Raw genomic sequence first — 24,068 nt, 5'->3', positions numbered from 1 at the left:
ACCCTTTCTCTGTCTGCTGTTGCGCTCCATGCTTCGGAAAGGTAAGAAAAAGAACGTGCATTTGAGTTTGAAATGTCCGATCCTGCAGCAGCACACTTCCAAAGCCCACACATGACAATAACCCGATTCAAGGCCCCATTCACCCGTTTTTAAAAAAATAGATAACACTCCAACAAAGTAAGGTTATAAAACTTTATTAACTATTAACTATAACGAACGGAACAAAAACTAAAAACATTTAAACATTTTTCAACACAAAAAGCAACAATGGTTAGAAGCTGTCTTTTGTGCGAATAGTCCCAAGGCAGCACAACGTGCAGAGTTCTGGACGGCACCCAGGTGATGTCGCCTGGGTGCCGCACTGGTTTAGGGATCCTACAATGCTGCTCCGAAAATTGGCGTGGGGCGTCCCGGGTGGGGCGGGGGGAGGCCTCGTCAGTAGCGGTCTGTTGTGCGAATAGTCCCAAGGCAGCACAATGTGCAGAGTTCTGGACGGCACCCAGGTGATGTCGCCTGGGTGCCGCACTGGTTTAGGGATCCTACAATGCAGCACAGAAAAACAGCGTGGGGCGTCCCGGGTGGTGCGGGGGGAGGCCTCGTCAGTAGCGGTCTGTGTCCAGTGTCACATGGCTGACACAACATGTACGACAGGCACCCAGGTGATGTCCAGTAAACTGCCGCACTGGTTTTGGTATCCTACAATGCTGCTCCGAAAATTGGCGTGGGGCGGCCCGGGGGGGGGGCGTGGGGGAGCCGGCGTGAACGGGCCTCCCCAGGTGGCGGCCATCTAGCTGAGTTGCGCTCGCTCTTGCGGCCACAGCGTCTCGCTCACCATGTTGTTGAGTTGCTCCCACTCTTGCAGTGCAGCGATAGGCGGCTGCCACATGGCTCTTAAAATGGCGGACGGCTCCTCGGTTTTGGGCCTGGTCCACTGAAATGGCCCTGGGACACTTTGGAACTCGGACGCTTGCCTGCTAGGGCTTGGGCTCCATTCTCGAAAAGCGTCCCCTCAGCCGTGAAGATTGTATAAAAGTCTTGGGGGCCCCCGACTCCCGCAGGCTTCCGGTGGGGAGCGGCTGCCATGATTGCTCGCGGAATGACCACGACGGAGCCACGAGATGGTGGTGCTCTCATGCTGACGCCAGCTTCAGTCTGAATGATCCAGAAACAAGGTGGGGCTTTCATCGTTTGGGAAAAAAAAAATGTTCTAAACCAATGAAAAGTGTTATTTTTAGGTCATATGACCAAGCCTTCCATCTTTAGGAAACCAAAAGTAAAATGAACCAATGAAAAGTTTTATAAACAAGTCACATGACCTGTTATGCGGCATAGGGCTACAAAAACCGTAGAAAATCCGTTGGCACGTGAGGCGGCATCAGTAGCGGACCGATGTGCGAATAGGCCGAAGGCAGCACAACGCGCCGAGATCCGGATGGCACCGAGGTGGTGTCCAGCAAATTGCCGCACTGGTGTGGCCATCCTACAATGCTGCGCCGAAAGACGGCGTGTCCAGCTGAGTTGCGGTCACTGTTGCGGTACAGTGACTCGAACGCGCCGAGATCCGGATGGCACCGAGGTGGTGTCTAGCAAATTGCCGCACTGGTGTGGCCATCCTACAATGCTGCGCCGAAAGATGGCGTGTCCAGCTGAGTTGCGGTCACTCTTGCGGTACAGTGACTCGAACGTGCCGAGATCCGGATGGCACCGAGGTGGTGTCCAGCAAATTGCCGTACTGGTGTGGCCATCCTACAATGCTGCGCCGAAAGACGGCGTGTTCAGCTGAGTTCCGGTCACTCTTCCGGCACAGTGACTCGAACGCGCCGAGATCCGGATGGCACCGAGGTGGTGTCCAGCAAGTGGCCGCACTGGTGTGGCCATCCTACAATGCTGCGCCGAAAGTCGGCGTGGGGTGCCCCGTTGGCTTATGAGGTGATGTCAGTAGTGGACTGATGTGTGAATAGGTCGGAACCAGCACAAGGCGCCAAGATCCGAATGGCAAGTCCTGGATGTTGAGTGCCTCAGTTGAGATTTCTGAGCAGTGCTTGTAGGACTGTCTGAAGCTTATTTGCACCTGCTGCAGCTTCACTATTGCCCTGGTGTGGCCAAAGGTGGCACATGACATAGGCGGCCGGCTCCCGAGGTCCGGCGGAACTTTTTGCCTTTTCCTTTCTGCTTCTTTTCCTACAATCCGTTTCATCTGAAGACACGACCAGGTCCCTGAATGTGTGCAGGGGGACGCTATTGATTGAATGAAAATGGCGGCTTGACACAAAGCTGACTCAAGCGTTACTGTTGATGCTATACAGACAAAAATTGGTTTTCAGTTTGTACATTCTTCAGGATTTTTTTTTCCATCCAAGTCTGATTGAGAGTTTGTAGAAAAATGGCTTCAGATTTTCCACATACTACTCTTCAACATTCTTCCTAAATGTAACAATGTGAAACTCACTAGGACAATGGCTGTTTCTGTTTCCTTTCAAAATGCTGCCAACAATATTTTCTGAATGGAAGACATCATCTTGTAGCATAAAGGGACGAAAGGGGTTCTGGTCTGGCCGATGGTTGGTGGAGACATTTTGACTATATCTTGGACCTGCCCGGCCTCGCCCAAAATGGCGCCGGTATAAATGGGACTCGTAACTCCTTGCCCGCAAATGTATATCTAGAAAATGTTATTGTAAGTGGCCGTGTCGTATTTTAATTACAAAATGTACGTCCACCGATTCCGCAACTGTTAGACACCTTTGTTCTTGCAACCTAATGGCCCGCTCGTTACGTTCTTCTACAGTGTAAATGTCTCCTCATCATATACTATTTCAGTTTGCTCCGTGGCCGGCCCACGTGGTTATAGGCCCGTATTTGTATACTGACATTTTCACAATAAAGGTTTTTAAAACAAAACACGGTAGTAGTATTTACATTGGTAAAGTTTTTACTTTTAGTCACTGTTTTCGAATCAGTAAAGGCAAGTGAAATAAAGCAGTCCAATTACATGACGGATAAAAGGTATAATATGTAGGAACGCAGTAAAGATAAATGCTTAATAGCAGTTGTGTTTTTCATGTCTGCAATATAAAGTGATCGATAAGAATCTGATAATCAGGCGTATCGGCGACTAAGATAGCAGGCCGAATCTCTTTTACTCAACGGGTCCGTCATGGAAGGAAGAAACGCCCTTTTTCTCGAAAAAGGAATATATTTTACTTGCAAGACAGTTGTAGATTTTCCGGGAAAGTACATTAGCCTGGAATATTATAACATATGTTTGAAAAAAAAATATTGTTCGAAAACAATAAAAAGCGTAATTTTTAGGTCATATGACCAAGCTTTTCATCATTAAATTAACAAAAGTAAAATGAACCAATGAAAAGTTTTATTAACAAGTCACATGTCCTGTTATGCTTACGTTGCGCGCTGCGCGCCGCGCCGCGGATCACTTCCGGGTGCGGTAACGCGGCGTGTCATATAACGCATTACGCGACAACGTAGGTCAAGAATATAGTCAAAATGTCTCCACCAACCAGCGTTCGGAACACAACTCCTTTCAGCAGTCCAAAAAGTTCTGTTAAATGACAACAGAGGGGACAGGCAACAAGAACCATCAGTCAAAGAGGGGAGGGCAAGTTCTTCTCTTCCGGGTCATGTTGGGGCGCTACCGGAACTGATCGAATTGGTAGTCTACAGTGTTTCTGGATGTTTCAGACTAAAGCTGGCGTCAGCATGAGATCACTACCATCTCGTAGCTCCGTCGTGGCCATTCCACGAGCAATCATGGCAGCCGCTCCCCACCAGATGCGTGCGGGAGTCGGAGGCCCCCAAGACTTTTGTAGAATCTTCACGGCTGAGGAGACGCTTTTCGAGAATGGGACCCAAGCCCTATCAGGGAAGCGTCCGAGTTCAAAGGTGTCCCAGGGCCATTTTAGTGGACCAGGCCCAAAACCGAAGAGCCGGCCGCCATTTTGAGAGTCCTGTGGCAGTCGCCTATCGCTGCACCGCAAGAGTGGGCGCAATTCAGCTGGATGGTGGGCAAGACGCTGTAGCCGCAAGAGTGGGCGCAACTCAGCTGGATGGGACAAGGTTCAGAATTGAAGAGTCATCAAAAGGCAAAAAGTTCCGCCGGATCCCGGGAGCCGGCCGCCTATGTCGGGGGCGATCTCAGGCTACACCAGTGCTATAAGACTTGGGGAGGGTGTCGGAGCCAAGCGTCTTCTCCGAGTCCATGGCCATCACACCGCCCCTCAGGGGCCTCCGTCAAGCTGTTTAGGAAGGTAACATATCACATTGTTTTCTAATGCAGTCAGGTCCACAAACGACACTCACTTACTTTGAGAATAGTGAAGCTGCAGTAGGTGGAAATAAGCTTCAGACAGTGTTACAAGCGCTGCTCAGAACTCTTAACTATGGCACCCAACATCCAGAACTTATGCTATTTGAGAATGGCAGTGACATCGAAGCATCTCAGGGACCAAAACCATTAACGTACTTTCACGTATGAAAATCTTACTTGGGGAGGGGGCAGGAGCAAAGCGCCCCCTCCCAGTCAGCGCCACCACACAGTATGTTGAAAATTTGAAGCCATCGTTCTACAAAGTCAACCAAACTTGGATTAAAAATCTAGAAAAATGTACAAACTGAAAACCAGTTTTGGTCTGCATAGCATCAGTAGCAACGCTTGAGTCAGCTTTGTGTCAAGCCGCAAATTTGATTCAACTAAGCACAGACATTCAAAAAGGCTCAAATTCAGAACTCTAAACTATGGCACCCAACATCCAGGAGCTTGCCATCCGGATCTTGGAGCCTTGTGCTGCTTTCGATCTATTCACACATCGGTCCACTACTGACATCATCTTATAAACCAACGTTATGTAAATAGTTTTTTAATAAAATGTTTTACCCTGTTTCTTTGCTGGTGTGTTGTCTATATTTTTCATATTTGCATACGGTTTGTCGTTATTTTGTGCGGGATGGGTGATGGAGCCGAGCTGTCTTGCAGCCCTCATGGTGTGGAGCTCAGTTCATCTCACTATTTTCGTATTTCTCATGAAGGGTTGTTCCTAATATTTCTATTTTAGCGAGGTCAAAAAGAGATCCAATTAGTGGCCTACTGATTTTGCTCGATTACTTTTATTTTTTTTACACGATTTTTCACTATCTGCAAAGACTAAACAGAGTATTGCGACTTTGTGCTTGTTTGTAAATAGAGAATGATCCAAAGAGAACCAATTCTAAAACAGTAAATGCTTGGACAACAATCAATCAAATGGAGAGACAAGCAGCCACGACGGATTACAACGGGGGTAAAGGCCTGCGTTAACTACCCTTCAGTATCTGCAAAGAGAGAGTACTACTATGACAAAAGAGGGGAGGGGGGGGGGGGGGGTGCAGCGTTCAAAGCACATCAGCGTGCATAAATACGAAAATGTTTTTATTTATCACGTACTTGACATTTTTAAGCTTTTCATATTTGCTATTAAAAAACCAATGAAATTCACAGAAAAAACCATAGGTTATAGTGGATATATAGTTAGGAATTTGCATTTACAAAACCTTGAAAATTCAATGAAAAAACCATTGGTTTTAGGCCATATATAGTTAGGGATTTGCATTTACAAAACCTTATTTTACTCGCATAAAACCATTGAAATTCCATATATAGTTATAAGCGCTAACTATATATCGCGCACCCGCAATCCACTGCTGATGATGTCACATATTACATCATTCATGACATGGTTAGTGACATCACTGATGACATCTCAAATGACATCACTGATGACATCACTGAAAACATCTCATTTGACATGACTGATAACATCACTGATGATATCATTCATGTGATAATACGATGAACCTCTTCAGACTCTAATATAACCTTAGATACAATCAGTGTAAACAGACACTCATAGACTGTTACTCATCCATGGAGTTACTCACACACCTAGTCAGTCATGCAAAGAATCAATCACACCTCCATTTCCTCAAATATACAGTTATACAAACTTTACTTATTCAAACATATACTAACACATATTTACTCTCTTATACAATCCCTGATACAAGTTCACAATGATCCATAAAGCCACTCACACATTCACTGGCTCTTATGCACAGTTATTTATATATGTCAACTCTCACATGTACTGTGTTTTACATATGTACTTACTTTGACATGTAGCACTGAGATATCCATTCACTCACCAATACACTCATGCACACAGTCAACCGCCCATACAGCTGTTTCCACATGCACTTTTGAACCCATACATCTAGTGAATCAACTGCTCACACATCTATGCACAGAGTCATACACCTCCCAGCCACCCACACACACACTCAGTTTCCCATACAAATACTTGGGCAACCAATCAATAACCCATATAGTTACTCATATAGCTCCTGATCAACACATGCAGCAGTTTACAGAACAACAGACATAATGATGCACAAATTAAGACAGTTTAGTCACTAACCCATGCACTCAGTGAGACACATTTAATCACTCACTCATACAGTCAGTCATGCACCTACTAAATCCTTCATCCAGACACTTATACATCCACTCATTCTTCAATATGTAAGACATTTGTTTACTTTACAGAAACAAACAGTCACTGGATGTTGTCATCAGTGATGTCATCAGTGATGTCATTTGAGATGTCATCAGTGATGTCATCAGTGATGTCACTAACCATGTCATGAATGATGTAATATGTGACATCATCAGCAGTGGATTGCGGGTGCGCGATATATAGTTAGCGCTTATAACTATATATGGAATTTCAATGGTTTTATGCGAGTAAAATAAGGTTTTGTAAATGCAAATCCCTAACTATATATGGCCTAAAACCAATGGTTTTTTCATTGAATTTTCAAGGTTTTGTAAATGCAAATTCCTAACTATATATCCACTATAACCTATGGTTTTTTCTGTGAATATATATATATATATATATATATATATATATATATATATATATATATATATATATATATATATATATATATATATATATATATATTAATTACCTACCAATAGCTTATAGTTAGTTACAGTTTGGACCAACTTTTCCCTTAGGCAAAGCATTTTTTGTTTTGCTAATATCTTTACAACATTTTTCAGAAAAAGTGGCCTACTTTGCCTAGATCTGCATAAAACATTTCAGGGTTATTCGTCAAGTGGTGGCCGAGAGAAAAGGGGTTCCCAAAATGATTTTTCTCGATGTAATGTCTATGGGGATTTCCAATTTTTAGACATGGCTACAGGCTGAACGCTATATGGATTTACACCAAATTTGGCAGAAAGCTAGCTCTTGGTCTAGAAAGAGCCCTTTTTGTTATTTGGTGTAAATCTATTGAGTTGTTTTGGAGTTATTAAAAAAATTTAACTTTGTATATCTAGGGATGCGGATCTTCCCTAGATGTACACAGGCCACTCACAGCAGAGGCTGGACCCCGGGTGATGAGATCCCTAGGGCTGAAATCAGCGAGGGGAGAGGGGGGCCGCTCAGCCCCCCCTCCCTTTGAAGTTATTAAAACTTCCTGGGGATGGAGTCCTTGAGGCCGAAATTGGCCCAGTGAAAGAGGGTCATGCTGCCCATCTCCCCGAATAAATAAATAATTTAAAAAACAAAGAAATACCGTCAAGTAGCTGGAGGCCACCTTCTTTTCACCAACACTCTGTAAACACGCCTCCAGGTGCAGTGCTGGTTGGGGATAAAATCCCCTTGGCTCCAGAAAGTACTTGGGGGCAAACAAGGCTTCCTGTTCCCTCCAATAAGTCCCAGAGAGTGCAATTGCTGAGAGGTCTTTGGAGGCCAAGTCCCTTTTTCCACCACTCTGCAGACGCTCCTCCTGGCGCACTGCTGGTTGGGAGATGAAGTCCCCTTGGCTCTAGAGTGTCCTTAGGGGCCAACAAGCCCTGCTGTTTTCTCCAGTAAGTCCCACGTAGCGTAACTTCTGAGAAGTCTTGGAGGCCACACCCCCTTTCGCCACAACTCACTCTGTAAATGTGCGTCCCGGCACACAGCTGGTTGGGGGATGAAGTCCTTTTAGATGGTGAGGCTTCCTGGGGGCCCAGATGTCCTCCTGTTACCTCGAGTGGGTTTGTCACAGCCGTATTCCTGAGAGCTGGTCAGAAGCCCCGTACCCTTTCTCTACCACTCTGCAAACGTGACTAATAGTTAAAAAACCCATATAAATTCACTTAAAAAAACAAAGGTTGCTGGGACTTTATAGTTAGGAAATAGATTTTAAAAAACCTTAGATATTCACTTAGAAAACAAAGGTTACAGGGTGGTCATAATTAACCAATTGAATGAAAAAAACCTTAGAAATAGACTGAAAAAAACAAAGGTTACCGGGACATTACAGTTAGGCTCAGATTTCTCCCATACAAAACCAGTGAAATTCGGCAGTTATAGTTATCTGAGCTAACTATAACATATGCGTCCGCAATGCACTACTTATGACCTCACATATTACATAACTCATGACATGGTCAGTAACATCACTTAAAAAAACAAAGGTTATAGGGTTGTTATAGTTAGCAAATAAAATTTAAAAAAAAACTTAGAAATACACTAAAAAAATGGTTATAGGTACATTATAATTAGGCTCAGATTTCACTCATACCAAACCAGTGAAATTCAGTAGTTATAGTTACCTGAACTAACTATAATTCACACCCCTGCAATGCACTGCTTATGATCTCACATACTACATAACTGATGACATGGTCAGTGACATCAGTGATGACATCTCAAATGACATCACTGATGACATCAATGATCACATTATCTACAGAACCACTCACATAGCTACTCACACCCCATACATCTCATACACCCACACAACCACTCACATACCCATTCACAGACCTATACCAGTAATTACACATCCACTCACTCCTCCATAGAGCCACTCTTACACCCACTCACTCATTCATACAGCCACTCACACAACCATTCACTCTCCCATACAGCCACTCAGACAACCAATTACTCACCCATACAGCTAGTTACATAACCACACACTCACCCTTACAGCTACCCACACACACACTTATTTACCTACAAAGTCACTCACACACCCACTCGCTCAACCAATCAGCCTCTCCAAGAAGTCACTCACTCACTCCTACAAGCCCTCACACACTCACTCAAACACATACATACCCAGTCACACATCCATACAAGCACTCACACATCTGCGTACTCCCACTTTCCAGTGCAGCCACTCACACACCAACTCACTTAATCGAGACTCTGTAGGATTCCAAGTCGTCTGTTGACCAGAGTCTATGCTAATACGTAATAGGGCGAGACATAATGTGATGGTTAATCGGAAGGATAACCACATCCAGAAGTTGAGGGAGGTGGAGGGCACTCTGCAGGAGATTGAGAATGTTCCTCACAAACCAATGTTTGATTTTTCCAAGATTGTCAATCCTAAGATGTCCTCCCATTTCTACACTGTACATAGCTGTACTCTTAACAATAAACAGAAGCAACCAGCAGCTGACCAAGGTTTCGCACATCCACTTCTTCTGTTTCAAAATTATTAGGTGGTGCGGCTACTCTCACCATCCGCTGCCAAGGATGTGTATCAGACCAATAGTTTATATAAGAGCAGAGAGGCGCACACAGTGAAGTCGGTAATATAAGGGAGTCCAAAAAGAGTTGTAGATCTTCAGTTCTTATTTGTAAACGTTTTCTTTATTTTCATGTACAGCGGCACAGCCAACGCGTTTCATTCCCATTCGTGCCTTGGGAATTTCATCAGGGCTGCAAAAATACATTAGCATGTATAAGTATTGATCAAATATTAAAAAGACGTTTGCCCAAAAGGGGCACCAGTCAAAGCCAAATTGCACCCATGTGCGCACCCATAGATCCAGATACATTGACCAAGTTATACAATTACTAGGTGTCAATTTCAAATTTAAAATTACCTCGTGAAAGCATATACCCCCTCACCGGTACTATGCATTCACAACGCCACACCATGCCTATTGGAGAGTTAGGCACCCGGAATGTGCAAGTATTTGGGTCATGTGGACCCTTGGAGAAGAGAGAAAGAATCACAACTTTTCTTTCTTTCTCTCTTCTCCAAGGGTCCACATGACCCAAATACTTGCACATTCCGGGTGCCTAACTCTCCAATAGGCATGGTGTGGTGTTTTTAATCAGGATCAAGCATTTCTTGGCTTGGACTGGCGTTGTGAATGCATAGTACCGGTGAGGGGGTATATGCTTTCACGAGGTAATTTTAAATTTGAAATTGACACCTAGTAATTGTATAACTTGGTCAATGTATCTGGATCTATGGGTGCGCACATGGGTGCAATTTGGCTTTGACTGGTGCCCCTTTTGGGCAAACGTCTTTTTAATATTTGATCAATACTTATACATGCTAATGTATTTTTGCAGCCCTGATGAAATTCCCAAGGCACGAATGGGAATGAAACGCGTTGGCTGTGCCGCTGTACATGAAAATAAAGAAAACGTTTACAAATAAGAACTGAAGATCTACAACTCTTTTTGGACTCCCTTATATTACCGACTTCACTGTGTGCGCCTCTCTGCTCTTATATAAACTATTAGCTGTACTCTTAGCTTTGATATGATATATCTCCACCACTGTTCTAGGGAACATGCGTGGGCCTTTTTGTGCAATTTAGATGCAGCACCAGCTTCTTGTTGGATCTTCAGTGAGCACTTCTTGATATGCATGAATCAACTCATTTTATTGGTTAAGCAGACCCCCAAGTACACTAAATCTTGCACTTGTTCAAGAGGAACACCCTGCACCAAAATATTTGCCCTGCCAGGTTTATAGAGATTGAATGCCATGAATTTAGTTTTATTAACATTGAGCTCAAGGCCCCGATTGCTGCAAAATATTAAAAAGGGATGAAATATTGGCTGCAGGCTATGTAAAGTTATTGAAATTAGGAATGTGTCATTTAAAAAGAGCAGTGTTGCACTTTTGTAAGGACCACGTTTATGTGCGTCTTTCCAAGGAAGTTAAGTGCTTGAACTAAATCATCAATATAAAGAGTAAACAGAGTTGGGGCCAACACACAACCCGGTCGAACACCAGTTTCAATATTAAAAGGTTCTGTGAGCTCACCAATTTTTACCATACCTACCTCGGGCAGTATTGTACACATGCAGTCTGACAATAACATACAGGATATTAGCAGGAACACCAATCTTTTTCAAAATCTTCCACAACTTGGCCCTTGGAGTGGAATCAGAAGCTGTTCTCAGATCGACAACGACCACGTACAAGTGGCCCTTGTCAAGTGTTAAAATGGCCGACTATTTCCTCCTATGCTAGGAAGGGTGCCACTGGACTGCACTTTTGCTACTGTTGCCAGTGCCTCCCACATTTATTGAATTATTTTTCAGGAAAAAATGGGATTATTATAGACCTTCACATCATCATGGGTACCCTGTTGGTGGCAGGATTCAGCATCACCTGCCCCAAAAGGGCGACAGATTACATCAGACAAATGGGTGCTTCATATTGTCCAGCGGGTTTGTGCCCTACCTTTCCAACAGACCCTGCCACGTTTGTCACCTCCCCGATCGGCTGGCGGAGGAGCGCCTTTTGCTCTTGCGACAGGAAGTGCTGGCTCTTCTGGCCAAAGGAGCCATTGAGAGAGTTCCACCATCAGAAGTAGGTAGCAGTTGCTGTTCCCACTACTTTCTGCTGCTGAAAAAGCACAGAAGCCTCAGTCCTATACTAGACCTATTCCCTCTCAATTACTTCCTGAAAAAGGACAAATTCAAGATGCTAACTCTGGCTCAGATTCTGTCTGACCTCGACCCTGGAGACTGGATGGTTGCATTGGACTTGCAGGACACCTAAATCCATATCCCTGACATGCCTACCCATTTGTGTTACCTGGCTTTAATAGTGCCCCGCAGGTGCTCCCCAGGTGATGGCAGTGGTTGCAGAACACCTGTGGAGATCAAGAATTCCAGTCTTCCCCTACCTTGATGACTGGCTGTTGAAGGTGAGCTCACCCCAGGCAGCCATCTCTCACCTCCAGACTACGGCGGACACCCTAAATTAGCTGGGGTTCAATATAAGTGTGGCGAAGTCACACCTGACTCCCTCTCAGACACTTCTTTTCATTAAAGATGCTCAGGCTACAGTGCAGTTTTGGTCCTATCCTTCGGAACGGCAAGTCCAGGATATTCAGGCTATGATTCTGATGTTTCAGCCTCTATCCTGGATTTCGGTGAGACTGACTCTGAGGCTGTTGAGACTCCTGCCTCTTGTATCCTTCTGGTAAAACATACCCATTGTCAATGCAGTGGGGAGTCCCAGTGGGTGCAGCAACAGCGGAATCTCTCCAAAGTGGTCTAGATATAGGGAAATGCAAAAGATCTGCAGTCGTGTTTGACAAACTGCGATTCGGTCAATGGCAGACCCATCTCCCTTCTCCACCCACATCTCACAGTGGTGACAGATGCATCTCTTTTGGGTTGGGGCAGCCATCGGGGAGAATTGGAAATCACAGGACTCCGGTCTCCTGCAGAATCTCAGCTCCACATAAACCTGTTGAAACTGAGAGTGATGTGCATGGCATTGAAAGTCCACCTTCCTTCTGTCAAGGAGAGGCTAGCTCAGGTATTCACAGACAAACCCACTGCTATGTGGTATTGCAACAAGCAAGGTGGAGGAAGGTTGTGGACCCTGTGTGAAGAGACTCTGTATCTCTGGACATGGCTGGAATGCCAGCACATATTCCTTGTGGATCAAAATCTGGTGGGCCTCAAATTTAGCAAACTCAGCCATTGATGCCTTGGGGATCACAAATAGCGTCTCCATCAAAACATGGTGGTGCTAGGTCTCTTCAGAGATTGGGGAGAACCTTAGTTAGATCTATTTGACACTGTTGAGAGGGCGCAGTATCCACACTTCTGCAAGCTGAAGTTTCCAAGGCAGCTTTCGCTTGGAGATGCATTTAATCTTGAGTGGAGCTCATGACTCTTGTGCACTATTCTGTTCATAGTATTCCTGCCTAGAGGTCTGAAGAATATCAGGAATGACCGGGCCAAAGTCATCTTAGTGGACTTGGATTGGTTGCAAAGAGTTTGTGATCTCGAGCTCCTGAGCATGAGCATCTGTCATCCAGTCAGGCTAACCCTGTGGGAGGATCTCCTGTTGCAGCAACAAGGCAGGGTCCTGCACTCAAATCTGCACACTTTAGCTGCATGCATACAGAGTGAGCGGCAACAGATGAGAGTCTTTGACCTCCTTCCAGAAAATGTGTGATGTCATTCAGGCAGCCAGGTGTCCCTCAATGAAAATGGTAAATTCCTTCCAATGGGGCACATTTGTGGTTTGGTATGCTGCCAAGTTCATGTATCCTCTGTCTACATTTTTGCCCGAAGTCCTTTTGTTTTTCCCATCTTTTGCCTGGCCAGGTATTGCTTTGGACACAGTTAAAGGGTATCTTTAGACTATTTCGGCATTCTTGCGGTTGCTGGATCAACCCTCCCTTTTCAAGTCACCTGTCTTGATTGGCTTCCTGAAAGGTTTGCAGCACATGTTTACCCCTACACCTTTCATTATGCCCCAGTGGGATCTTAAATTTAGTTCTTCCTTTTTTAATGTGTTCACCCTTTGAGACCATGCACATCTGCCATCTGAGACAGCTTATATTCAAAACAGTGTTCCTTGTGGCCATAACATCTACTAGGAGGGTTATCAAATTGCAGCGCTATCTCCCTGGACAATCTGGTCCTTTTTATATCAGCGCCTCCTTCTTACCAAAGGAGGTCACATCTTTTTACGTCGGACAAATCATCACCCTGCCTAATTTCTTTGCCCCCCTTGTCCTACCAAGGAAGAAGAGAGATTCCACCACCTGGATCCAAAAAGAGCATTGTTATTCTACATTGATTGTACCAGAAAATTCTGTACGAATGATCAACTCTCTATTGGATTTGTGGTTACAAAGAAAAGAAACATCTTACACAAGGGAACTATCTCCAGGTGGATTTCCCTCCGTATAACAATCTGCTATGTAATGGTAAAGAAGCAATCTTAGGGCTCATGGACTCACTCTACCAGAGCCTAAGCTGTGACCTCTGCACTAGCTCAAGGAGTCCCAGTCCTGGACATTTGTCAGGCAGCTACGTGGGCATCACTGTACACATTTGCCAAGCATTACTGCCTGGACAGTCAGGTACATGTGATGGGCATTTTGCCTGTTCTGTCCTCCAGGACTTTTTGGTTTAACAGATTCACAGACCCACCTCTAGGTAGAGATTGCTTTCGTATCTGTTCTAAGGTAAGGAATCTGTGGCTATAAGTCTGTATCATATGAACTAATTCCGTACTGACCCTTTCACCCTCCCCGTTCTGCCAACTGTACATTTTACCTCCAAGTGATACTTTAAGGCCTTGTTTTGTCACACTGATCACACCACCTTAGTGGCTCTATTCTTCTGGTGCAGAAAAATAGTCACAAACTGAGGTCAATGTGCTGGATTGGCACCTATAAAGGCACTGTGCATAACACTTTCGGCGCTGACGAGTCCATATAAAGCCAAACAAAGCCACCTACTGGTGCACAAGGGGACTGCTCAAAAAGTTCTGATTCAGTCTAATGCTTGGGAAATATTCAAAGGTAAGAAATCTGAGGCTACATAGAGTCTTACCAAATACGGCTTTACCGAAGGTAAGCAACTTGTTCATTATGTGCTTTACACATTCTAAGCTAGTTATAGAAAAAATAGTTTACCAAGGACTTTCACATTGGCATGTGGGAGAGAGTCAAGCATTAGCAATCTGATTTTTCCTCTGCAGGACAATATTGTGGTAGCACATAGTCATAGATTTGATGCATTAGCATGAATACACTACCTTTTCAGTGATATAAATCTGTCTTTATTGTTAATGCTCTAGAGCAAACTTAGCTGAGTTGAAGATTGCTTCATATACGATTGTCACTTTTCATGGACCCCCTGTTACAGGTGTTGAAGACTGCCCTATTGAGGCTTAAATTAACATAGTTAGAACTTAGGGCAGTTAGACTCGGGTAACCTAAATATATCGTGCTACAGACTACGAGCAAAGGACATTGGGCATATAATGTACTGAACATACAAAACATGGCTCTGGCAAGTAACCGGGTCTCAGGCCTGCTGACTCATGGTACTGCTAGAATGTAATTCAAAATCTTCTGTGCTACACACAAAGTCATCCACAGTGACAGCCCTCTATATAGCTTGATCTGCAATATATATATGATTTGTGCTGGATTGACTATTAGTGGGGAAAATGGCTATCTAGATAGAAGAATGTTGGGGAAGGCAGAGAATAGTAATATGCATGAGAACGTCCTTGTTACTAAGGGATCTGTTTACTTTAGTATACAAACAAGGAGGAGCCGTGACCAGAAATTGGGTGAAATATCCACATGCATTGACATTTAGACCAAGGTTTTTCCCACAGCTCGTGCAATCTATTGCTTAATAAAGGTAGTACCGAAACCCAGGTCTCTGTGCTGCAAATGTGACTTTGTGACATTGATTCCATAATATTCCTTTTTCAGTTTTCGCTCCCCAGTTGTGATCTAATTATGGGCAATGCTTGATTTGTATAAAAAATAAGTGCCAGGGCTCTCGTCAGAAGGCCAATGCAGCATGCACCACACATTGTCCCTGCCAGGGCCGGACTGGGAAACACAATCGGTCCTGGCAAAGTGCTTGGCCGGCCTCCCGTCCCCACTCGGGGTTTTGGAGGTGCCGCCGAGCTCTTTGCCGGGCCGGTTTTCGGACGATTTTGGCACAGGGTCGATTTTGCAGCTATGCTGCAAAAACATCCTTGTAACAAAAACGGCCCCCAGGGGCCCAAAACCGGCCCTACCCATGCGGCCCACCGGGGGATTACCCAGTGCCCGCTATGGCCAGTCCAGCCCTGGTCCCTGCCATGCTGCCAATGATTGTAACAATGCAACTACTAACCATCACACTCCTACAAGTGTGACAAACTAGACTATTCCAGGCCCCCAAAGCTATGAGAAGTGCTTGGGCAGCAGATAATAGTCATTTTTAAAGTATATTGCATAAATAATTAGCTGTGATTGTGGTCATCTCCACTTGGCCAGACAGCGTCTTCTTGTTTTCCGACTGTCACAAGCTCCGGTGCTGACAACTAAGTGCCAAGCACTGGAAACCACCGGCTCAAGTTAAGCACTGGGATGGGTGAAATGTTTGCCATACTTACGGGCAGCAAAACAGTTATGGAAGCCGTTACATTGCTCCTGTCAGCAGAAAGTAAAGCTGGCCAGTTTAGTGTTGCGCGTTTTAAATGGGGATCTTGAAGGTGCCAAATCTATGTGTCAATCAATTGTTTTCCCTGTATTTTTCATATTTATGATATTAGTGTGTTTTAACCCGTTCAGCGCGGCGCGAATTTTCGCGCTGTGCTGAACGTTCTAAGAAACGGGTGTGGTCATGACGGAACGGTTCCGTCATGAGCACAGCCGAACCGGCGCTCATGACGGAACCGCTCCATCATGAGCATTGCAGGGGTTAATATACCTATGTTTTGCTATTTTAAACCCTGTGTGTCAAACAAAAAAATATGGTGGCAATGGAAATGCATAAACCACTTTTTTTTTTTACAGAATCCTTTATCCTCTGCACCATGCACAAAGTTGACATCTAATGAGTACAGTGTGGAAGTGAGCATGCCCCAGCACTTTGAAGTCCCAAAAAATCTCATCATTCCAGTATCGGCAGAGAGCAGAATCCGTTCTAACCTAGACACAAGTCTGGGTCAGTTTGGGCAAGAGGCAGGTAGGTGACTGATTCGCGGCTATATCCTTTCACCTGAACATATGTCAGTGAATCGTGGTTTTCATTGGTCGAGGCCATAGGCATGTACTTTTTCACCTGTGGGTTGCATGCTGAACTATCCAGAAAGTAAGAGCAAACAGCTTTCAGAGCTCTTAGGTGTTAGAATCCTTAGGAATGAGAAATATTTCGCATATTGGTGATATGACAGGAAGTTACTTCAGAAAATTCATCAAAAATTCTCAAAATAAAATGTTAAAACAACAAAACACCTTCAAAGGTTTGGAAAACAAAGAAATTAAAGTCAAACTGAAAGAATAACATGCGCTGGGTCCAGATGGAAAATCAGTTATGTGAACTCTGTCTGCGGTGAGGACACGAACTTCTGTGTCGGGTTGGGGAGATTTCCTGAAGCTTCCTCAGCTTTCAGGAGCTGTTCTAACGCCGCAGAGGTCTGACTGAAGTCATTATTAGGTCAATCCTGCGCAGCGCATGCGCTGCTTTGTGAGGCATGCTGTATTCAGGTAGCAACTTGAAGCTTCGCCCACTCTCCGCTCATATTTTTCATTGGCTTGTGGTATTGTCCTTTGGAAACTGTGGCTCCTTGTCTCATTATGTATGCTCCCATGGCGACACCCCTTTTACATGTGTTATTACTCAGTAGGCTTTAATTACAGCCTCCGAGCACTATTTCCTTAAATTATTTTCACCTGCCTCCTGTTGCAGGCAAGACACGCTCTCTCCTAATGCTTTTTTAAAATGTATATATAGCACGGCACGCCACAGGGGCAGCCACACTTTTGGTTCATTTGCAGCGCCGAATGGGAGTGCATGTTTTTTCCTCCATATATTCACTTTTTTGTTGTTGTTTTCAAGTGGCCCATGCTGCGCTTTCAAGATAATGGAGGCCACGCCCCTTTCTTTAGATGACTCGCGTCTAAAGAAAGGTCTGCAAAGGTGAGGTCTATTGCATTACAAATGCTTGTTTTGGTCTGGTTCCAGCCAGTGCTTTAAATGGGCCAGTACTGCCTGGTACTGAGTACTGGCACTCTTTTATTTTTGAGAGGGAGCGTACCGACGCCTCTCAAGAGAAATGGAATACTTTTAATCAGAGAGTTCCTGCACTTTTCAGAAACAAGCAGGTACTCTGGTACAGAGAACCTGCACTTCTAATTTTCCATTTGAAGCACTGGTTCCAACATTCCTAACCAGGTATAGGATGAGGGAGCACTCAAGCCAACTATTAGATGCATGCCACACACATTTTAAGTGACACTTGAGCAGTGTTCAATTTGTTTTAAAAATTGCAGTTCTACAAAAACAATTTAGGAGTCCACCACCAATGCTGCTATGTACTGGAGTTCGCAGACACCAAGACCACCTTAGCCTTGATTCCATCTCATGTTGCTTTCCTCTAACACCCAACAATACCTGTTTTTTTATCTCAGTCTTGCAGGCTCTTTTGCACCCCTTCTTTCTCTGTTTGCCACTGTTTTTCTCCCTTTCTTTTCCTTCATCTTTCTCTCTTTCCTTCCTTTTGATCAGGGTCAAACTCTAATGATGAAAAATAAAAACCAGCGCTCACACTAAGGGGGTCATTATGATGGCGGACGGACCTGCGTCCGTCCGCCACCCCAGAGGTGGAGGGACCGTCCGCAGTGGCAGCAGCGGTCCCTCCATGCTAATTAGGATGTGACCGCCACCCTGGCGGTCACATCCTGTATTTTTAACATAGCGGCGGGTGCTGCTTGAAGGAGCACCCGCCGCAATGTTAAAACTGCATGCAGTGCATTTGCATGCACAGAGCGGCAGGCACCGCGCGGTGCCTGCCGCTATGTGCAAGCAAATGTGCACCCCCACCCCCTTCACCCTGGGGGCCCGCAACGGGCCCCCAAAGAAAAGACCATATGCCTTTTCGTGGCGGCATTGCCGCCGTGGAAAGGCATGTCACACGGCTAATCCTAATATGGCTGGCGGTGTCTGACAGACACCGCCACCATATTAGAGCTTTTCCGCCGCTGGACCGCGGCGGAAAAGCTGCGGATGGTCTTCACGACCCCTCTGCCATCCTAATCTGGCGGGGGGTCTTTTAAATCACCGCAGTGGTAAATCTGCAGGATGCGGATTCACCGCAATCCTAATCGGCCCCTTTGTACAGAAGCTGACCACCTGCAACCATCGGCAAAAATTAGGCCCTGCTGAAGTCTCTGAACCTTAGTCTACAGGAACTACAATGCACCTTTTTGGGGGCTGTGAAATTCACCACAGTGTTTCTTCTTTTACTGTCTCGCTATTCACCACGTATATATCTCTCTGCCTCTATGCCCCCAAGGTTCTTTGTGGTACTATGAAATATCCTACCAGAGTCATCCGGTGCCTGATACATCTTCAATAAAATGATAAATAATCATGTTAGTGTAGGTCAGGGCCGGACTGGGAACCCAAAGCAGCCCTGGCAATTTTTTGGGTGGATTTGCCCCCCGGCAGTGGGGTGGGGGGTGCAAGCGTGCAAGTGTGAAGCACTGCTGTTTTTGTTACTGGGGGGCAATATTGCGGCACTGCTTGAAAACCAGCCGCAAGTAACAAATCTGGCCCGCAGCACTGATGCTTCTGTTACTGGGGGCCGATATTGCAGCACCATTTTTTATTTTTTATTTGCTTCAATTGTATTCTGACCTTCACACAGGGCGGAGAAGCAAAATCCAAATGGCTTACTTATAAATAGCGGCTTCGCTGAGCTTCTGTTGAAACTATAATTACAGTAACAGGGCGTTAATTGTAGTTGCTAATCCATGTCAGTCTAACGGAGAGCTTTGCAGCAAAAGGCGATGCCTTGCCTTTTAGATGGAACAGGACCCTACAACAGGTAGAACTAGGAAAATAACGTTTTGGGTGTGTGTCACTGTTCTGATTGTACTTGATAGTGTAGTATTCATATTGCTTATTTCAGTTTGAGATATTTTGATTAATAATTACAAGTAAATGTTACATAAAAGTGCGATCAGAAAACTGTAATGGCTAAGTAATAACAATGTAAAAAAAGACCTAATTATAATATTATTATAAACCTATTAGGTTTCCTCTTTTTTTTGCACAACCATGCGTGTGTCAGACGGCCTCACATTTCTTTCCCATATGCGTGCTTTGTCTTTCTCCTTAACGTTCAGTCAGGATATTCAAAATTACACATTTTGAATCATTTAACAAACCTTTCTGTTCAGTTAAGAAAAAACAACAACAATGCTGATGGAATGCAACGTCCATAATCAATGCGTTGTTCTAACTCCCTGCTTCCCCAATGCATTTTGAACTTTACCCCATGCATTTCTATATTTACCCCTATGCATTTTGATCTTTACCCCCTATGCATTTCGAGCTTTACTCTATGCATTTCCAGATTTACCCCTATGCATTTCGGACTTTACCCCCTATGCATTTCGAACTTTACCCTCTATGCATTTTGATCTTTACACCACTATGCTTTTCGAGCTTTACCCCTTATGCTTTTCGATCTTTTACCCCTATGTATTTCTTTTTTTGTGTTGAAATTTTTTATTAAAATTTTCAATGAAATACAAAGAGAATAACAAAACAATAAAATGTCATAGTAATAAATGGAAAATACAAGCAATAAGAAATCATATGCAAAGTGAAACAAATATGAGGAAGGAAAAAAGAAATAATTATTAGCATATATTGCATAACCCATTACGGGGAAACATTAGAAAAGGTAATGGACATGTCTTGGCGTATAAGGCAACGTGAATAAAAGGGAAAGAGAAATAAAAGAAAAATCAATATAATAGAAAAGCAAAAAAGAAGAAGAGAATAAAAGAAGGGGGATAGATAAGAAAAGGAAAAGGAAGAAAGAAGTAATAAATAGAGTAAAAAAGTACCAGAGTAACAATGTAGGAAAGGACAGGGGAGGGGATAGAGGGGAGGGAAGGGATAGATGGAGTAAAGTAATAAAGAAGGAATCATTGAAGGAAGAAAAAATAAGACGGTGTAGTAAGAGTAGAAGAAGAAATTGTAGATACCCCTATGTATTTCGAGCTTTTCCTCCAAGGCCTTTTTAAGGGGGTGGGGGTGGGGTTTAGTAGCAATGCTGCAATTAATATCATTGAGGTTCTCCCTTCTTAACCCTGCAGTACTGATTACTGCTGATGTGCAACTCCATCCCCAAGAGATGTATTATAGCAGATTAATTCGCTTCAGTAAATGTTGAAATTATACAATTTGTCATTGAAAACCTTGAAAGGGAAAGAAAGGACGAGACAGAAAAAAAAAATGGGGAATGAAGAGAGGGAAGAAGATAAGAACTTAGTGACCAGAGCATAAAGGATTTAAATTAGCCAACTCCATTAGTAATATAACATAAAATATCCAATCACAAGGGTTATTTTAAAAACAAAACGTCAATGTATAATTATTACACATTGTGCAGGCAATAAAAACATTTGTCAACTATTATCATAAAGAGAAATAAAATAGGTATAATGTAGTTATGTACCCTTAAAGCAGTTTTAGTTTATGGTGGCTTGGAAACATCTGATGAACAAGGTTGATGTATATTATGACTTCCTAAAACTAATATTGAGGAAAGAGTGTATAGGAGATAAAGGGGATTCTATCTTAATAGCAAGTGATATTAGCGGATATAAAAGCTCCTAAGCATCTATCATTATAGCAGACACTCTGCCACCAAGCTTTAAAGGAAATTATTTGAGCATTTTTCCTGATGATTGGAAGTCCTACTCTTTTGATGTCCATGTTTAAGCTCTCTTACTAGAAGAGAGCTTCCAACAAATTACAAAAAAGTGGAAAGCTGCTGCAAACATATTGCTATTAAAAAATATTACATAATAAAATGTAGACTTCATACGTCTGGAAAAGGTGTGCCTTCGTACACCAGCATTCTGCTGGCATGGTGGAGACATGTTTTTTCAACCTGTGACATTGTGTTCAAAACTAAGGCCTGCAGAGTGATTAATGACCTTTTGTTCCTGGACTGGGAAAGCAATCTTTCATCTGAAGTTTGTATGACTCTCTTTCAATAAAAAGTTCTATAAAGGACTCCCTATAATGTTTGAACAATGAGCAGGATGAAAACATCCTCATGTGCAACAATGCTCCAAGGACACAGTGCATGATTCGAAACAAGATGGCCCCCTACATTGCATTTCCTGCTGCGTTGGCTTTATAAATGCCAGGCCTTGATTAGTGAGAGACTGGGCGTCCAAACATCTTGTACTGATGCTTCTGGCAGCACGAAGCGCTTGAGGCATACTCTCGCTAAAACATAATTCCTATACCCATGAGCTGTTCTGCCTGTTGCTGCCCTCCCTATGTCTCCTTTTCCCACCGTTGCTTTAAATTTAGCTGGAGTGAACTGTGTTTGTTTTCTTATTGTTTGCTAGTGACATCATAAACCATGCTGCTGCATTGTCAAAAGTACCTTCATTTGGAACATTTTCAGTGAAGGGTGCAGTGCTTAGTTTGTTAAAAATTTACCGAAAATCAAAGACCCGTTTGTTTTGCTAATTTTTTTTTATTGTGTCATTGATGAGTTGAGCCTTTCCTAAAATTGTTAGCCAGCAGTATTACTAACATATAAAAAAAAGGCACCTGCGTTCCCTTAAACCTAACTTTATATATATATATATATATATATATATATATATTACCTACTGGCGGTCGCCAGTAGGTATATATAGTTAGGATTTTTTCTCTATGGGATTTTTGAAAATTCTATGTCTAATAACTTTGGCGTTTGTGGACGGAATTGGCTGAAATTTTCAGGAAAATGGAACATTTTGTTTCTGCGCAGCCCCTGACAATTTGGGGGGGTTTCATCAAGGGGGGGCCGAGAAAAAAGGGGGGTCCCAAAACGCATTTTTCCCATGTTAATTTCCATAGGGCGGTTGGCCTCACTTTTAGCTCGAACGGCTGAATGGATTTGCACGAAACTTGGCAAAATTGTAGGGACTGTTAGCCTGATGTGCCTTTGCTAGGTCTCAATATATGTGCTCCAGTGGATTTTGAGTAATTTAGGTTCAAACAAATATATATATCTGGGCAGAGCCTAACCACACATCTGATCTGATTGGCTGTCAGCACTTCATCCAAGAAGTGTTGGCAGCCATCTTGGGACCAATATACATGATAGCACCTCATTAAAAAGCATTGTAGTTAATAGAGGGTTTTAGGACTTTAGTTACATTATAAATCATTTGTTGATGGTACCATACTCGTTTTAGGAATTGTGGTGGGTTCTAAGGTGATTTTACCATGTGAAAATACCTTCTGCTGTGATATCATGAATATTGTTTGAAAGAAAACTAATATCCCATGATTTTCCCACAGTGGTTTGGAAGGGGATCTATAAGCTAAACTGAAAGCATATTTTCTGTAAATTCACATTATCTTTCTCAGTCATGTGAAAATGAAGTCTGACATTCTCAGTAAAACATGTACATCCAACAAGGACAGAGACTGTCAGTTGATTCCTTTGTGTTCTACTTCAGCCTCCTAGAGTGTTCTAAAGAACAACTAGAGCGCTAACAGTCCTACTTATTACAAAGGTATGGCACACCTGAAGCCATCTTGATTGGAATAAAGTGGTAACTCTTAAAACATTTAATTTAAAAAGAAACAACATGAGGGGGTATATTTTGCCATAGAAAGTATGATTAGTGCTGCAGAATGAAAAATTAGGGCACATTTTGAGTGACTTCTCAAATCCTTTTCTATTTCATTAAAACATTCTGACATGCAGTCTCCCAAAATGGCCACCAGAGACAAAAGAGCCCAAATGTAGCCCAAATATCACCCAGATGTAGCCCAAGTATAGCCCAATGACAGAATGTCCCAGAGTGTTCTAAAGAACAACTAGAGCGCTAACAGTCCTACTTATTACAAAGGTATAGCACACCTGGAGCCATCGTGATGGGAATAAAGTGGTAACTCTTAAGACATTTAATTTAAAAAGGAACAAAATGAGGGGGTATATTATGCAATAGAAGGTATTATTAGTGCTGCAGAAAGAAAAATTAGGGCACATTTTGAGTGACTTTTCAAATCCTCTTCTATTTCATTAAAAAATTCTGACATGCAGTCTCCCAAAATGGCCACCAGAGACAAAAGAGCCCAAATGTAGCCCAAATATCACCCAGATGTAGCCCAAGTATAGCCCAATGACAGAATGTCCCAGAGTGTTCTAAAGAATAACTAGAGCGCTAACAGTCC

The 24,068-nt window shown here is 43.4% G+C and overlaps 1 protein-coding gene across 1 annotated transcript in view; it reads left to right on the top strand.

Moving 5' to 3' along the window:
• Positions 1-24,068, top strand: part of CFAP47 (cilia and flagella associated protein 47) — a 2,734,468-nt gene that overhangs the window by 1,024,885 nt on the left and 1,685,515 nt on the right. The window contains exon 45 of the mRNA XM_086934611.1: positions 16,655-16,826. Within this exon, the coding sequence (XP_086790737.1) occupies positions 16,655-16,826 (172 nt within the window). The remainder of the gene's footprint in view (positions 1-16,654; positions 16,827-24,068) is intronic.

The sequence above is a fragment of the Lissotriton vulgaris genome, chromosome 8 (genome assembly GCF_964263255.1).
Source record: "Lissotriton vulgaris chromosome 8, aLisVul1.2, whole genome shotgun sequence".
Lineage (NCBI taxonomy): Eukaryota > Metazoa > Chordata > Amphibia > Caudata > Salamandridae > Lissotriton > Lissotriton vulgaris.
Note: the sequence above shows the minus strand (reverse complement) of the source record. Positions and strands in the feature narration are given on the sequence as shown.